The 16,187-nt window shown below is 54.6% G+C and overlaps 2 protein-coding genes across 5 annotated transcripts; one reads left to right on the top strand and one right to left on the bottom strand.

The window, feature by feature from the left end:
• The first annotated feature begins 2,647 nt into the window (after positions 1 to 2,647).
• SERHL2 (serine hydrolase like 2) lies at positions 2,648 to 11,722 on the top strand. 4 transcript variants are annotated; one of them, XM_087768155.1, is made up of 12 exons: positions 2,648 to 2,771; positions 4,180 to 4,414; positions 4,483 to 4,596; positions 5,700 to 5,741; positions 6,495 to 6,514; positions 6,722 to 6,796; positions 7,347 to 7,456; positions 7,727 to 7,806; positions 8,160 to 8,194; positions 8,937 to 9,013; positions 10,514 to 10,607; positions 10,907 to 11,722. In XM_087768155.1, exons 2-12 carry the CDS (start codon positions 4,195 to 4,197, stop codon positions 11,021 to 11,023), a joined length of 984 nt encoding a protein of 327 aa, XP_087624281.1. In that variant the 5' UTR covers positions 2,648 to 2,771; positions 4,180 to 4,194; the 3' UTR covers positions 11,024 to 11,722. The 4 variants fall into 4 exon arrangements, with proteins under 4 accessions (XP_087624281.1, XP_087624278.1, XP_087624279.1 ...); XM_087768152.1 differs by lacking the exons at positions 10,514 to 10,607; positions 10,907 to 11,722 and adding an exon at positions 9,117 to 9,530; XM_087768153.1 differs by lacking the exons at positions 2,648 to 2,771; positions 10,514 to 10,607; positions 10,907 to 11,722 and adding exons at positions 2,785 to 3,173; positions 9,117 to 9,530.
• RRP7A (ribosomal RNA processing 7 homolog A) lies at positions 5,824 to 16,095 on the bottom strand. The gene is made up of 8 exons (XM_087768156.1): positions 15,918 to 16,095; positions 15,694 to 15,836; positions 15,326 to 15,451; positions 14,918 to 15,041; positions 14,178 to 14,275; positions 13,575 to 13,773; positions 12,202 to 13,102; positions 5,824 to 6,558 (listed from the first exon to the last, which is right to left on the bottom strand). Exons 1-7 carry the CDS (start codon positions 15,967 to 15,969, stop codon positions 13,017 to 13,019), a joined length of 828 nt encoding a protein of 275 aa, XP_087624282.1. The 5' UTR covers positions 15,970 to 16,095; the 3' UTR covers positions 5,824 to 6,558; positions 12,202 to 13,016.
• Between the last annotated feature and the right edge of the window lie 92 nt (positions 16,096 to 16,187).

Genomic DNA, 16,187 nt, shown 5'->3' with positions numbered 1-16,187 from the left:
CATGAGGAATTTTTCCTTTCCCATGAGGTCCCTGCTGATGGAGCCTCCTACCAGAAGTGATTTGGGATGCAAGTCATGGGAGTCAGAATTCACTAGAGAACACATCCTTCCGATCCAAGACCCAGAGGTCATCTGTGTGACCCAAAGCAAAGACAGCCCAGATCCTACTGGCTGCTTCAGTGGGGGAGAGGGTCCAAGACCTGTGAATGGTGATGCACATGCTACCAGGGTAAGCATTTACAGCCAGATCCCAGAGTTATCCCAAACAAGGCTTGTGCCTGAGAACTGGTATTAAGCAGAGGTCAGGGGTGCCAGATAAATTTGGTAACTACCACATATCTACAAGCTCTCCCCAGAGCTCTAGGCTATTAACAAGTTCCCTGGGACCAGCTCTCAGCATGTGGCGCTCAGAGGATGTTGCTTGTGGGTACAAGTTCTCAGAGGTGAAGTTCCCCGTGCCCTGGGGACATGTGGCAGCCAAGGCCTGGGGACCCTGGAGTGATACCCAGTGCTATGCTTGCATGGCTGGCTGGACAATGCCACCACCTTTGATGGCTTCATTCCACTGCTCCCCAGAGGTGGGCCTGGCTCGCAAGGATGGGCCGTGTGTCATGCTTCAGGTCTGCATGCCTGATGCTCCCTCCTTTTCAGATTGCAGTTAAGTGACAATGGATTTTCCTCGCCATGGTCCATTGTCCCACCAACTGCAGAGGCTTGTGCAAGGGGTCCGCATAACTCCTGCTCCTGACACAGGGTCCTCTTCCTCAAGAGCCATGCCATAGACAGAAGAACTGCAAGCCTAGCAGCCACTGCCTAACAGTTACACTGCTTTCTGGTGGGTTGTCGTGAGGAAATCCCAGCAATTCACAGGAAGACCCTGCCCTCTGAAACAGCAGCAGCAGCGATTGATTATTGAGTGCATTTTACAAATCTGTTCTACCAAAAAAAAGCTGTCTCTTGCTTTTCACCTTTTGTAATCAGACACCCACCTCTTGACAGTTGTAGGAAAAGCTGTAGATGGTACTGTGGCCTCTCTCCCTGTACATGGTTCCCCAGTGCTTGTAGTCTGCTTTCCTGCTCCTCTTCTATGGAAGCCTAAGAAAAAGCAATGCACTGGACTTTCCAAACCTATAAGAATTCATGTTCTGATTTCCTTTCTAATGGCTCAACTGGAGGGGAGGTTGTGAGCTCCACAGCTTTCTTATTTCTTCTCTGTGATGGGTCCCCAAGGTTACCTTTCAACTGCTGTGGTGCAGAGCCTATTTTGCCAGGATGAGTTTGAGCTAGGCAGGAGAAACAGGGCGGTAAGTTTCTATGCTGGTTTCTTTCAAGCTTTGCAGGCTGTTCTGAAAATGTATTGTGTAATTTAGGAGACTGATGTGCTGAACTGAGCAGAGAGTTTTCAATTACCAATATAAAAATGACTCCCTAAGAACAGACATTCATTCTGTTCTCTCCAACTGTTCCAGCAAGATGTCCCACTGCTCACAGCGCAGTTTGACTTTGCTTCATTTGACTGCCGAGTCCTTGACTGAAGGGGAATGGTTGTGGTCTGCATTAAGCCTTGTAGACTCTGCTGGAGGGAACGCGAGGCACCAGCAAGCAGTATTCCCAGACAGACTGAGGTATTGACTTTCTCAAAGCCTGGTCTCTGCAGCCACCCCCTTTCTGGGCAACTAATGAGAAAAACCGTGTAGAAACCTCTCCGGCTGAGAGGGGTCTGTTTTTGCAGAAGAGGAGTGAAGCGGCTAAGGCAGTGCTGTCTGCTGTTCATCTGCTGCAACTTGGTCCCGCAGTAGTCAGTTCACTGCGATGGGTCACAGTATGGGAGAGTGACTCTCACCCCGGGAGCAACGTGATTCCAGCAAGCCTTAGAATTCGGAAGAGTTTCTCCATCAGAGAGCGACAGAAGTTCAGCGCTGGTGTCAAGCGCTGAGCCTGTTTGATGTCGCTACGATGCTCCTGGGTCACAGTTAAAACATCTCACACTGCGACGCTGCGGTGCAGGCGGTTTCCATTATCAGTAATGTGTCTTCTGGAGGTAGTCAAGGACGCAGCCATACCTCCATGACTGTGACTCCTCACAGGTCCCTATCATGCCCAGTAGGTTGATGGCAGCCTCAGACCCCACGGACATCATTAACTCCTCGTCACTCTTACAGAGCCCCATCCCAACCCAGGCTCCGTGCAAGGCACCGGCTACCTCCCCACAGCTGCTCCCTGCCCCAGAGAGCTTGCAGGAGCTGGGTCCGGCTGGGGGCTCAGGACCAGCTGGAGGAGGCAGAGGCTGCCGTGGTTTTACCCGTTTGCACAGGCGAGAGGCTTCGGGGCCTGGAGAAGGGGGCAGGCTGGGTGCTGTGACTGGGGGAAGAGCCAGGCCAGGAGGAAAGCAAGTAGGAGCGGTGCTGTGGAGGGTCGCATTTGCCAGGATGGCCGCTTGCTGTAGGGCCAAGGGTGGGGAGTGGTGGGGAGCCGGGAAGGGCTCCCCAGGCGGGGAGGCTGCGCTGGTGTGCCCCCACCCGCCCACCGCCCCGTTTCCCAGCTGGACCCCGGAGCCGTGAGGTGATGAGGGAAGTCAAAGATGGCGGCACTCCCCCCCCCCCCCCCCGCGCCGCCTCCCTCGGGTCGTGGCGGCCCCGGGCTGGCGGAGCGGCAGAGGCCCGGGGCGCCCCGGGGAGGCGGGGAGCAGGGCGGTGCAGCCGGCCCGCCCCGCCGCCGGGCTGCGTCCTGCTGCCGCGGCCTTACTCTGCCCGTCCCGGCCAGACAGAGCGGTAGGAGGGGGCCGGGGCGCAGCGTGCAGGCGCGGGGAGCGGGGCCGGGGCGGCCGCCAGCAGCCGCGGCGCTCCGGGGACCGCTCTCGGCGCCGGACGGGGGTCGGTCCCCGGGCAGCCCTTCCCCGCGGCCGGGACCAGGTGCCCCAGGGCGCCCCGAGGCGAAGGCCCGGGTGTAGCGGCCCTTCCTGCCCGCTTGGGGAGGCTCCCACCCCGGAGGTGGGGGCGACCCCAGGGCCGAGCCCCGCTAGGCCCAGGGAGGGCAGTGAGGCTCTGCCAGGAGCCCAGGTGGTCAGGCAGGTCTGTGAGGAAAGGGCCGGTCCATGGTCACGCCAGGCAGTGAGCCCAGGGCCGTCAGTATCGGGCCCGGCAAGGGCAGCCGGGGTCAGACCCAGCCCCAGGGTGAGCAGGCCGGGCTGCAGCATTGCCGGGGCTGGTCCTGGGCTGGGCTTAAACAGGAGGGAAAGATGTAGCGGGGGGGGGGCTGAGATGTGCCCTGACAGCGGCCTCCCCTCTCAGCCCACCACCTCTGTCCTCACACCTTACAGAGGTATGGGCTCAGGAGGGACTTGCTGTAGAGTGATTAATTGCTGTGGGGTCTCAGGGGGCTATTTAAGAGAGCAGAGACCTGAGACAAGTCACTGGGAAGGGGATATGGCATGAGAGACATGAGGATGAGGATAGTCAGGCTGCCCACGAGGGACCCCAGGGGTCAGAAGGGCTTGGGGGTAAAGGGGAGATACTCAGCCACCCCTGGAAAGTCCCCAGAGGCTGGGTAGTACTGGGGGGTTCACTCAGGAGCCTGGGGTTGCGTAAAAGTCAGATGTAGCTCAGTGATTGCCAGGCTGATTGGCAGGTTTGTGGTCGAGCAGGTGCCTGGCAGGTTGCGGACCCATATCCCATGCAGGGTTCCTGGCCCTGAGGGGTGCACGGGAGGGTGGCAGCAGTGACCTGCTGTGTGGCATGTAGCCAGCTGCTCTCTTGAAGGTGCCGACTGGTGGTGTGAAAGAGGGGAAGCACCAAGGTAAAAGAGGGGAAGGTGCTAACAGTCTAGTACTGGAGGCAGCATCCTTATTCCTGAAATTTCCTTTTTGGTCTAGGACAGGTGCCTGGCTGACAGCAGCTAGTTGGGGGAATTCTGCATGGTTCCCTCTTGCCAGATCTCCTGTGCCTTCTGGTCGGGTTGCAGCTGCTGCAGAAACACAGAGAGGAAGCTTTCAACTCCTGCGTAGAGAAAGCTTGTTTCTTCCTAGGAGCATCACTAGTATGTGCTGGGAGGAGGATTCCCCAAACAGGCAGGCAGGGACAGCAGCTTGGGATGTTGAATGGGGAGCTATAAATCAGCAAGCTGCTAATTAAGACCACAGGAGGCTGGTGAGTTACTAAAGACCTGTATTACTCTTTTCAGAGCTCTGGGCCATTAATGAGATCCCTGGGACCTACTTCCAGCACGTGGCTCTCCAGGGACATCACTTGCAAGCACTCTATTTTGGGCATGTTCTCAGAGTTGAAGTTCCCTGTGCCCTGGGGCCACGTGGCAGCCAAGGCCTGGGGTCCCTTGGAGGGACACCCCGTGCTGTGCTTGCACGGCTGGCTGGACAACGCCAACACCTTTGACAAGCTCATTCCACTGCTCCCCAGAGGTAGGTCTGGCTCATCAGGATGGTTCTTGTGTTGCAGGGCTGCACACCTGATACTCTCTCCCTTTCAGATTGCTATTATGTGGCAATGGATTTTTCTGGCCATGGCTTGTCATCCCACCGACCTGCAGGCTCCCCCTACCATTTTCTGGATTATGTGACCGATGTGCGCCGGGTGGCAGCAGGTGGGTTGTTGAAGGGACCCCTGAGGGGATGTTTATGCAGGGGGTGCTATATTGCTCTGCTCCTTAGAACAAGCAGGCAGCATTTACTGCCAGGAGAGGGGTCAGTTCCCGCTGCTTCTCCCCAGCCTGATGTTAGCCAGTGCTCTGTGACCACAGAGTGAATAACCATCCCTCTTTCTCACTATTTTGTGAGATGAAGAAACAATAAGCCCTGGGAAGCAAGTGTTTATACTAAAAAGCAGTAGTCGCAAAGTGGTGGCTGCAACTAAATAGTTTTGCCAGACTGACTTTTTGTAAGCAGCCAGTGACCTCTAACCAGTGTTGGGTGGAAGTTGGAGACTCTTCTTGTTCTCCCTGATGGCAGCTTGCTGCTTGCTTTAGTATTGTACAAAGAAATCTGAAAGCCAAGCTGTCCTGGGCTCCTAATAACTCCTGATCTAACTGCTTGTCTGCATGCTGATCTTGTGGGAGGTTGTGGCATGTGCAGTTTTGCATCCCTCATTCAGTATACAAAGAGCCTCTAGAATTTCTTTGACGTGCCAGAGGGTAAAACACATCTTTCAGTGAGGTATATTTCAGATGGGCAGCGTTGATGAAGCAGTATTTTCCGATAAGCCTCTCGGAGTGCCCTAAAAATGGACTGAAGAGCCTGATGTGCTAAATGGTGCAGAGAGCTTCCACTTGGAATAATCATACGTTCCTTAAGGCAGTGGACCTGGCTCTGTGTCCTCACAGCTCCTGTGGAATGCCCTGCAGCAGGATGCTCTGTCAAGGTCTCTCTCTTCCAGCAGATGCTGCCCAGTCAGGCTCCTTTGCTTCTTGCCAGTCTCGTATCTGGCAATGAATGGGAATTTGCTGTAGTTTGTTTGCAATACGGAGAGAGCTCAAGAGCTGCGTGACTTAACTACCAAGGAAATGAGGTGGTGGATGTTCTTTTTCTTTAAAACTGGCCTACTTAGCCACCTCATTTCTGGATTAGGAAGCAAATTAAGCAGTGCAAAAGCCCTCCCGGGAGAAAGGGTCCGTGTTGGTGGAGAAGCAGCAAGATGCCGCTGCACTAGTTTCTAATGGAGCACTGTCTGTTTTTGTCTGTTGCCACTTAGCCTTGCAGTGGAGACGGTTCACCCTGATGGGTCACAGTATGGGTAAGTGGCTCTTGTCCTTGTAAGCTGTGAGATTCATGGAAATAGGAGTAGATAATTAACTTACAAGACATGCTGCTAGGAGCTGGGTTGGAATATTTATTATATTGTGTCAAGTACCAGGTTCCTGCTTGAATGATTCAAAAATCCGTGCCCTTGTTTGAAATGCCTCTGCTTTCAAGACCCTGTAGTACAAACAGTGGTACTCTTGCTGTGGGCCTTTCCCCCACGCCCAGGAGGGAACAGTGAATGGGCAAAGAGGGGTGGTCTACAGTGGGAGAATTCACAGCAGACCTGCCTGCCTGGTCCCCACAAGGCCACAAAGCCTGGGGGCAGCAGGACCCTTCTTGGTGGGTCATGGAGCTTGCTGAGGGGAACCGGACTCCAGGCTCTATCCCTTTGTGCTTGGGACATGATTGGGTTTTGCCATGATTTGGGTTTTGCTCCCCAGGGCTGCTCTGGCCACAGCTCATGGGACCTGCACACCATACTGTTTTAACTAGTAACCCCTCCCTGGCCTTTGCTGTCTGAAAGGGAGACGGGGATGGCGCAGGACGGGGAGTCCAGCTGGCCAATAGCCTTGCTCTCTGCCTTCATCCTGCCTGCTGGGAGAGCTTTAATCTGTAGCTGGGGCTTTGTCCCTTGGTACAACATGCATCTGTGCTTCTAAGGCAGCTCCCGCTGTGGGGAAGGGGAGTTTCTGTTACCGGGAGAGGGTGTCCAGTGCATAACTGAGCGCACTTCTTTCCTTTGCAGGTGGGTCTGTGGCAGGAATGGTGAGTAAAGCATCCTTTCTTCGTGGGGTTTGTGATTTCTGCAGCTGGAACAACAAATGGGAGAAGAATGAAGGGACAGACTATGTGGCACTTGGATCTCAGGGGAGGATAGGCCCTTCCCTGACCCCCTCTCCAGTGTAGCAGGATGAAGACATCACTCAATGCTCAGGTTTTCTCTTTCTCTCATACTGTTTCATCTCTCCTCAGTTCTGTTTCCTTTATCCTGAGATGGTGGACAAGCTGATCCTGCTGGAAAATCTTGGCTTTCTGCTAGCTCCAGAGGTTAGATTTCATGTGTCCTTCCCCTCCCTTTTTTAAATAAAAAATGGAGAGGGACTGGGCTGGGCTGGAAGGTGCTCAGAAAAGGAATACAGTGAAGTTAGCTGAGCTGTCTGACCATGCAGGGTGAGGACTCACACCAGTGGCTTGGTGCTACATTCCCAACCTGTCATCATCACTACCAGATACTGGGGCTTTGTCTGGCAGAAGCAGGACAGAAGCCCAGTGTCAGAGAGACAAAAGATACAAGCTTTCCCTTGTTCTTTTGGGCAGTTGTCCTCAACTCGAGTGAGGTAGGAAGGGGTAGAAAAGATTGCAGGGGTAAAACGTTAATAAGTCTTTACAGCAGTGCTTAGCTTTCTGTTCCTACCTTGCCTTTTAAGTATTGCTGCTCCCTTTTTCCCAGAAATGGGCATTTTTAATATGACGTCCATAACTGGTAGCAGTTATGAGGGATGCTGAAGGGTGAAATGCCCTTTTCTACCCTCTGATAAGGGGTCAAATGATTCAGAAGAGAGACATTACTTCTGTTCCCTGCCTCTCTTTGTTTCAGGACGCTGAGGCATGGGTGACATCAAAACGGATGGTGATTGACAGATTACTGAGTCTAGAGGCAAAGCAGCAAACTCCCAAAGCACGGAGTCCCAAAGCAGCATTGCAGAGGTGGGTTCCCATCTCTCTTCTTCATTTGCTGCCTGCCCTCTCCTTGGACAGTTATGGCTGCATGAACGAGAAAGGGAAACCATCCCTGCAGTTCCCCGTTCAGGTCCTCTGGAATCTCAGCAAGACCTTTTGCTTCTGCTGCCAGAAGCTGCTGCTTCTTCCTGCTCTTTTCTGAAGCAGCCTGAGAGCTCGCTGTCACCTTGTCATGCCATTTTCGCTTCACTTCCTCCCTTTTCCAGCAGAACAATCTCTCTGCCATGTCTCCCTCAGGCTCTTAGAAGCAAACAGACATCTGACAGCAGAGGGTGGGGCAATCCTACTGCAGCGAGGAGCAACTGAGACACCCGCTGGTAAGGGGCTGCTTGGAGACAGGGCTCATCACAGTGCTGGGCCAACGCTGGGTGTGGGAAGGGAGCGGTGCCAACAGCCATTGTCTTCCACAGGGTACAGGGTGCTCTAGCTACAAGTTTACACAGCCTGAATGTGATCAATTAGGTCTGGAGGCAGAGCGCTCTATTCCCAGCAACTGGGGCTGGTGCTCGAGTCCTAGAATGGCTAAAGAAAAGAAATCAAAAAAAGGGAAAATCTGAATTAATCCTGTTCCTCTTGTCTCAAAAAGTCTTGGGCAGACCCCAAAGGTGAGGAAAAGGAGAGCAACTCCTGCTCGTGTGAGACGTGAAAACCTCTTGTTTTTTCATTCCAGGCCTGGTGTATAACAGAGACATGAGAGTCCATACGGTGAGTATTGCTCTTTGGATGTGCCCCCTGCTGCTTCTGAGCCCCGAGCTTGCTGAGCCCAGGCCCTGCCTCCACCCAACTGTTTACTTTCTGCTTCCCTAATTCCCACCTCTCTTTTAAATGCTGCTGTTAAAAGAGCCTGCACTTGATCAGTAACTGAGTCAGCTTACAGAGTCACTGGAAAATGTTACAGATTTTTTTAGCAGTTCCTCTGCCCCAGGGCCTCCTGGCCACATTTTCCTGCCATTTATAACTCTTCAGGCAGCAGATGGATGGATGCTTTCGGTCAGCTTCTTTGTCAGGTCACCTGTATAAGAAGGGGTGAGAGAGTGGAGCAGAGTCCTGATGTTTGATATTCTGATAGCTTTGTGCCACTTTTGAGCAAGTAGGGCCTCCTCTACCTGCGCCACTGCCAGGCTACGAAAGCCAGAATATCGTACCGTCTCCTTTTTAGTAAAAGGATTTTTAAAGCTTTTCTCTGCTATGAGATCATTCCCATATGTGCTGCATCCTAGCAGGCAGCGTTGTTGGCAGCCCTGAAACACAGCTGGATAAAAGGAGCCTTTGCAGAGCCAGCTACTCTTGTGCGCAGCCTGGCCGCCTGTCATGTCTCAGCACTGCAGCTTTGGGGCTGCAGCCACTTCTGCCTTCAGAGCTGCTGGCGCGGCAGGGATCAGGGACACCCTCTGCCCCCAGCTGCTGTCCCTGACCTTTGCCGCTCTCTCTGTCTTTGCACCTGCAGCAGAGTCGAGAGTCCTTCACAGTGGAGCAGTGCGTGAAGCTCCTGCAGAAGATTCAGGACCGCATTCTCATCATTGTGTGAGTGAGGCACAAGCCAAACCAACCCTTGCTGCCTCCCTGCAGCCCTGGGTGGAGGGGATGAAGGTTAGAAGGGAGTCCTCTGCTACCCCCTCCTCTGCAGTGGCCACCCAGACCTTTGGGCCAGTTGGCGCAACAGTACAGCCTCGCACGTGAGAAGCGTTTCCTGGTTCCCCACCGCTGCCCTGGGCTGGGCAGGCTCCTGGAGCAGGCAGAGAGCAGCTGGCACATCCTCCTCCTGGCCTGCGTTGCATTTTCAGGCTGGGCCTCCCTGGCGCAAGGCTGACCAAGGAAATGCTGGACCTGCCCTGGACATGCCTTCACACTGCCATCCCACGACTTTCTGTCCCTTGGCCCTATAGCAAGCGGCCATCCCGGCATACACGCAACCCTCCACAGCACCACTCCTACTTGCTTTCCTCCTGGCCCGTCTCTTCCCCCAGTCACAGCACCCAGCCTGCCCCCTTCTCCAGGCCCTGAAACCTCTCGCCTGAGCAAACAGGCGAAACCACAGCAGCCTCCGCCTCCTCCAGCTGGTCCTGGAGCCCCTGGCCTGACCCAGCTCTTGCAAGCCCTCCCCTGTGGTGCCCAGGGCAGGGAGCAGCTGTGGGGGCGTAGTCAGTGGCTTGCACAGAGCCCCGCAAGCTGTTAGGCTGCCTGGGTGGGTAGCTGGTTCTGTCACTCCTCCTCTGCATTTTTCCCCATCTCCTTGGAGGGCAAGATGTGCAGTGCTCTGGCTACCTTGGCCTGTGCAGCGCTGTTAAAAGACGCTCTAGGAAACAAGAGGAAGTGCTAGAAGTTGAGAAATGAGGTGCAGTTTTGGCTTCCCTTGTCTGTTGAAATCTTGTAAGAGCTTAAGGATTTTCCTGCTTGCCCAGAAATGCAACATCGTGGTGAGGACAAGCCCTCTAGGCCATACACAGTACATCCCTTTGAGCCTGGGCTGTCACCTTGTCCCATCACCTGCATCACAGTAGGAGACATCGTAACCTTAACTCTGCAGGAGGTCTAATGGTGGTTCCTCGGGGAGGACTGCCCTGGTATTTCCCTCTCCAAGCAGGGCACACCCTGTTTAAAACAGCAGGATGCAGTGGAGAAAGGGACAGAGGGGAGATGTAGGAGCTGGCTGGAAGGAAAAAGTTAAGAGCAGAAGACAGGGTGGGGGCAGGCAATGATGTACTCAGAGCAGTTAAGGAGCCAGCCCTGGGGGGATAATATTTAACCAATCTCCACTCTGATACGACTAGGCAGTCACCCAAACCCAGACAGTTTCATAGAAAATAGCTGCTTAGCCAAGCTGTGCGTTGCTCCTCTGACTACCATGCTGCTGTAACCTGCTGTAACCATGCTACCTGTAACCCTGCTGCTTACAAGGAGCCTGGAAAGAGCAGTTGGGTCAGTTGCCCCACTGTCTTGGGGACACTGCTTCTGCCCAGGACAGCACCAAAGACAAATAGAGGCACACTGTATGCTGTACTGAGCCTTGCTGTTGCTTTTCAGAGCACAGGATGGACTCTTGGCACCGCACAGCCTAGAGAGCAGAAATCACTTTGTGAAAGCCTTTTGGGAGGTGTTCAAGTCTACCCTCAAAGAGGTGAGAGCAAACTCCATCCTTGCACCTCACTCTATGCACCACCAACCTGGGAGCAGCAGCTAGGAAGCAGCTCACCTTGGTGGACACCCCCCACTAGGTGATTTGTCCTGACACGGGAGGGAAGCCAGCTTTGCCCCTGCTGGCAAAGTCCCAAGGCAGTAATGCCCTCTGGACCCAGCTCTTCCCTAGTCCTGTCATCCCTGTCCTGCCTCACCCCCTGCAGAGTGCCACACAGCAAGCACAGCGTGCCTGAGGGAATGCTTTTTAGGTCCACATCTTCTTGTGTCTTCCCCCTCCAGCACATCCAGCTAGTAGAGGTGCCTGGGAGTCATTTTGTGCACCTGAACGAGCCTGAGGTGGTGTCTGGGATCATCAGCAACTTCCTGACGGCGCAAAACACCAGAGCCAGGCTCTAGGAAGCCCTAACTGCTGCAGCCGTCCGGAACAGGGAGCTAAAAAGCAGGCTCTGGAGGAATTGTCACCATCCTACCTTGCATCCAACATCAGTTTCATGACACCCTTCCCTAAGCTTAGCTCACCGCAGGGTGGAAGCAGGTCTGCTGGGGTTCCCTGGAAGAGAGCTGAGCAAAATATCTCAGTTGTCAAAGGGGAAAAGACTCCTTCCTCCACTTCCAGCTCAGTGAGCACAGGGGTAGATGTCCAGAGCGGCTTTCCCCTTGCTTGCTCCCAACTTGCACCCCAACATGGAGCACTAATACAAGTAGAGGCACCCTCTGTGGGAGCAGCAGCAGCACCAGCTGTAGCATTTCAAGAGAGAGGTGGCTTAGCCCTCTTCCTCCTCGAGGATGGTGCGACCAGCCTCCTCCCAGGGTTAGACCTACTGAAAAAACAGGAAAGCGTTCTGCTTTTCTCCTTACTTCCATGGGTGCCTGAGCTCAGAGGGCCTCAGTGTCTCTGTTCCACTCTGAGAGCTGCTGCTTGTTTAAAAATCAGCTTAAGTAAGAGCCCACCTGGGCACGGAAGGCAATTTCAATGAACTCCTAGGGAACGAGTCGCTAATCCTCTAGCTGAAGCAGCTAGGAGAACTACTAATAGTGGAAAAGTCGGCAGATGATTTCTGTCCTTCTAAATAAAGATTAATCTCCCAATGTTAACTCTGTCTTCTTGACTATATAGAAGAGTGAACCTCCTTTCTTTTGGGATGCTCACCTAAGCAGCTAAAATGCCAGTCTTAGGAGGCAGTGATTTTTACATGCATTCTGCTTTAGATACAGCATATTAAGGATCCATCTGCCTCGTAGTTAAACTGATGCAAAAAGCCAACTGAAGCAAGCAGGCCTGGCAGCCTCCCCATACAATGGAAGCTGCAGCTGCAGTGGGTTTTCTAGGGGAGGGTAAACCCATTTTAACCCAACTCTGTGGAATTTACTGGCATTTCTACCTTACACACCCATACCAAGGCTGCAGGCAGTAAAATAAATGTGTAAAAGCCTGGGGGTAGGTGGGTTACAGCCCCTTTCTGATCACAGAGTGTGCTGGGGTGAACAATCATTAAGTCCAAAGCTGCACAAATGGTATGTGGGCAGTACAAATGTGTTGCCCCGCAGCTGGATGTGCCCATCACCGTCCTCACCTGCCTCCTGCGGGCTGGTGACAGGTTAAGTGGAAACGGGCCTTGGTGAGAGTCTGGTTTCTCCCTCCAAAGCCAGGCTGCCGTCTCGTCTTGCTCCAGTGATGGTGCTGAACAGCAGAAGGTCCCATAGCCCAGGCTATGGCTGTAGAGGTCCACTCACAGCTGGGAGACCAGGCACCTCAACACCTGGCTGAGAGGGAACTGCCCAGGGGGGAAATGCCAAGGGAAGGGGTAGGGCTCTGTACCACACCGCTGATCTTTGCTTGTGACAACAGGTCTGGGAACTTCCCAGTTGGGCTTTTCCCAAGGTCACTTCCCTCCTCTTCTTACGCACCCCCAGATGACATGTGCAAAGGAGTGCTGGCATACAAAGCCATGACTTTAATCGCCACCCCAGCACACAAGAAGCTGTCCCCCGCAGCAGACTGCGGGAGAGAGTGAGGCACTCCCATGTTCTGAGAACACAGCAGCAGTTTGTTTACAGTTCTTCAGCCATTCCCTGCCCCTGCAGAGGCTGTGCTAGGTCAATCCCAGCTCTCACCAAGCTTTAGGAGGGCCTTGGGTGGCCGGAAGATACAGGTTACCCCAGGAAGTGCCTCAGCCCCTTGACCTGAGCACCCTGGGAAGTGGTGCCACAGGGCTGGACGATGGCTGGGAGAGCAGGAAGATACCAGTGCGAGTGCAGGAAACTCCCCCTCCAGCGGTGGTTGCTGGGATCTCCCATTTCAGATCCAAAGGCAGGGACAACCTGAAGCTGCCTCAATTCCTTGAAATCCTTGGAGTCCACAGGCATCTGAGGAATAGCTCAGCACAGCTTAGTACGGCCGAAACTTGCGCTGGGCTCGCATCAGCGCAATCCTCTGCTTGTCCTCCTCAAATTTCTTCCTCAACTGGGCGATGTCTGAAACAGGCAGAAAGAGGACAGGTCACACGGGAGCAGCAGATCTCCCTCTCCCGGGGAGCTTCGCTTCACGCACTGGGAGGGGCTCAGTCCCGACACTTGCAAACACACACTTCCCAGAGCAGGTCCTTTTGCGCCTGGGCTGAGTGCCAAGCTGGGGCTCTGGCCATTCACCTCCGGCAGTGCTGCAGCTCCCTCTTGGGGAGGAAACACGCTAGTTTTCCCTTTCAATTGCCTTTGCCCAGACTGCCACGACTTGTGCACTCTCCCGCAAAATATTCCAGCAGCCCTTGCTAGGACAGGTGGTGGCGAAGGGCCCTCAAGAGCTGGCAAGGCCATTCGCACAACCACCCAACCAACTGTTCACCTGCAGCTGGATGTAGCCTCCACTGAGGGAAAAAGGATGCTCTTTGGGCCACAGTGTGAGAGACAAGAGACACGGGTAGGGGTAGGAGGAAACTCGGACACTCACGCTCCCTCTTGGTCTCGCGATGCTGCCAGGCATAGAAGTTGAGCAGCTCTTTGCGGGCCCTCTTCTGCTTCTCCCTCTCCAGCACCCGCAGGTTGGCAGCCTCTGTTCGGGGTAGGCCAGGCTTCCGTCCCTTCCGCGTTACCTTCACCCAGCCCTCCTCATCTGGAACGCCCTCCTCCTCGGCCGCTTTGGCTTCTTCCTGTAAAGACAGGAGGGTGAGGCAGGTCAGGGCAGACAGGCTGCCAGCAGCCCGATGCACGGCTCCCCCACAGTCCCCCTTACACACACGCAAAGCTACAGCTCACGCTTCTGCACAAGATCTGAAGGCAGGCGTGGGACCAACGGCGTGGATATTCAACTCTCAGTCACAACACTGCACACCAGCCAGGACCCAGTTCATTTGTGGATACCTGTTGTAAGCCCTGGGTGGAAGGGTCAGGTGTTGTGGACCAAACCAGGACCTGACTGCCCACTAGCAACTGGGAGTAAAATGCTGCCAACCAGTGTGTTTCCCTCTGTCCCTTCCACTGAGACATCTTCTCTCATCCCTTCCTCTCCCCAAACATACTCTGTAGCTGGGTTCCCTCCCCAGCCTGGCCTCACCTCTGCTATCTTTTTGTCATAGTCTTGCATGTAGGCATCCACCTCAGCCTTCAGCTCCTCCTGATCCACGACTGAGGCCGCATAGTTGGCGATCCACTCTGAAACAGAGAAGGCTGAAGTCAGCGGTAGCCTCTGTTAGAAGTAAGCCCTAGTGTGATGCCTTTGGGCAACACTAGAGAGAACTGCTGTGGGGAAGGACACACTCTGCTCCCATTCCTGTTCAGCCTCCCCACTGCCACAGCTCAACCAACTTGCAGTCCAGGCCACGGCCAGTAAGCGATGGGAAGAGCTTGCAACTTTCCCAAGCAGGAGTGGGCTAGCCTTAAGCCCAAGAGGTGCAACATTCAGGGCTGCGTTCCTGTCAAGGGGTCACATCTGAAGTGCTGTCATCTTGACAGGCACCTAGTGCCTGTTATTGAGTCTGGAGTCTATTTTGAGGGCAAGACACAGCCAGTTTCTCTGAACCTACGTGATACTGAAAAGATGTTGGGAAAAACCACCCTTCCATTGAACCAAGTGACCCCATTCTCCCATTGGGTCACTGGACCAGATGACAACATCCAGTACAAGACTGCTACCTTGTGAACAATAAAAGCAGGACAATGAAACGCTGGATGTCTCCCGGCTCAGTACAAAATGGTGAGAATTAATCTGGGACATGTAGGGTAGGATTCAGCAAGGAAGGTGTATAGTTTTTTCCCCGGCACTAGCTAGCAGGAAGACAGCTAGGGCTGACTTACTGCTAATGCCGGTTTTCACAGGGTGACTCTCTGTTGATATCAGCAAGGGACCTTCCTGTGACAGGGCCTTGGCTGCCTGGACACCAGATGGTTTCCTGAACACCACATACGCCACTTGAAATCCCTAAAAGAAAAAGACACCCAGGCCAGTCAGATATACCAGGGAAACTGGCGATACAGCAAGGAGCTGCAGTACAAATAAAATAAAATAATAAAATAAAAATCAAACCACAAGTTACAGCGAGATAGCAAAAAAACATAATGTAAACTTAAATAAGCGATCACGTCACCCAATGCCCCCAAATGGTTTTCCATATCTCATGTTCCAAACAGCACCATCCAGTGCTTGCAACCTGTTCCCATTCTGACCACCAAAGCATCAGTATTCCCCCCTCCCCCGAGCTTTACCGTTGCAGTTTTGTGGTTGAAGAATTTGGACGTGAGTTTTTCTTTTTTCTCTCCTGGCCCTGGTTTCTCACATACGTCCACAGCCTGGACGTGCCCGCAGCGGGAGAACAGCCTAGACAGAGAGTCCTTGACGCGGAGAATAAGAAATAACAAAGGGTACGGGAAAGCAGGAGTAATTTCTCTCCCCACCCTCTCAGGCACGGACTCCAGGGCGCACCGGGAGGCTCCCCGGCGCGACCCCAGCCCCTCTGCCCACGGCTACCCCGGGGCACGCCTGGCTCCTTCGCCCGCGGCCCCGCGCCCCTGAGGCGACGCCCTCGGCCTCCAGCCGCCCCCCGCCGCCAGGGAGACGCCCCAGCCCCACTCACCGGGCCGCAGTACGGGGGGACGTTGAGAACGAAGAGGGTGCGGCGAGGCGGGTGCGAGGTGCCGGCCCCTTCCCGCACCTGGTGCTCCTTCACCAAAAGACAGTGGGGCGAGCGCTGCCGCTCTCCGAACTTCACCGCCAGAGCTGCGGGCGACGCACCGGTTAAAAAAAAAACCCGCTGCCGCCGCCCCGGTCCCTCCCCGCTGCCCCGCGTCCCCTCCTCACCCGTGTAGCCCGCCGGCGCCGCTCCAACCACACGCTCCATGGCGGCCGCCATCTTAGCTCGGCGGGAAGCGGCGGGGCGCGGGGGCCGCCGGGAGTTGTAGTTCCCCGCCCCGGCGCGGCACCGCTAATGGCGGCGGCGGCGGCTCCCTCAGGGAGCCTTGCAGGCGCTGCCCGCCCTGAGGGAGCCGCCGCCGCGGATGGTTGAGTGCAAGAAGAACTAAATCTTCAAAAGATATCTAAAACCATTCAAAGACAACTGTAAGAACAGCT

The sequence above is a fragment of the Nipponia nippon genome, unplaced genomic scaffold (genome assembly GCF_047370975.1).
Source record: "Nipponia nippon isolate SJK-2023a ecotype South Korea unplaced genomic scaffold, ASM4737097v1 scaffold_3, whole genome shotgun sequence".
In the NCBI taxonomy this organism is placed as follows: Eukaryota; Metazoa; Chordata; class Aves; order Pelecaniformes; family Threskiornithidae; genus Nipponia; species Nipponia nippon.
The sequence above is the reverse complement of the archived record's forward strand: the minus strand, read 5'-3'. Positions and strand labels throughout refer to the sequence as shown.

What these genes read in the sequence shown, in the direction of transcription:
- SERHL2 (XM_087768152.1), top strand. Translation starts at nt 4,195, where the DNA reads ATGAGATCCCTGGGACCTACTTCCAGCACGTGGCTCTCCAGGGACATC. An exon ending in TGTGCGCCGGGTGGCAGCAG is followed by an intron (nt 4,597 to 5,699) that starts GTGGGTTGTTGA and finishes GTTGCCACTTAG; the next exon opens with CCTTGCAGTGGAGACGGTTC. An exon ending in AGCAACTGAGACACCCGCTG is followed by an intron (nt 7,807 to 8,159) that starts GTAAGGGGCTGC and finishes TTTTCATTCCAG; the next exon opens with GCCTGGTGTATAACAGAGAC.
- RRP7A (XM_087768156.1), bottom strand. Translation starts at nt 15,969, where the DNA reads ATGGCGGCCGCCATGGAGCGTGTGGTTGGAGCGGCGCCGGCGGGCTAC. An exon ending in TCCCCCCGTACTGCGGCCCG is followed by an intron (nt 15,452 to 15,693) that starts GTGAGTGGGGCT and finishes CTCCGCGTCAAG; the next exon opens with GACTCTCTGTCTAGGCTGTT. An exon ending in TCGCGAGACCAAGAGGGAGC is followed by an intron (nt 13,103 to 13,574) that starts GTGAGTGTCCGA and finishes TGCCTGTTTCAG; the next exon opens with ACATCGCCCAGTTGAGGAAG.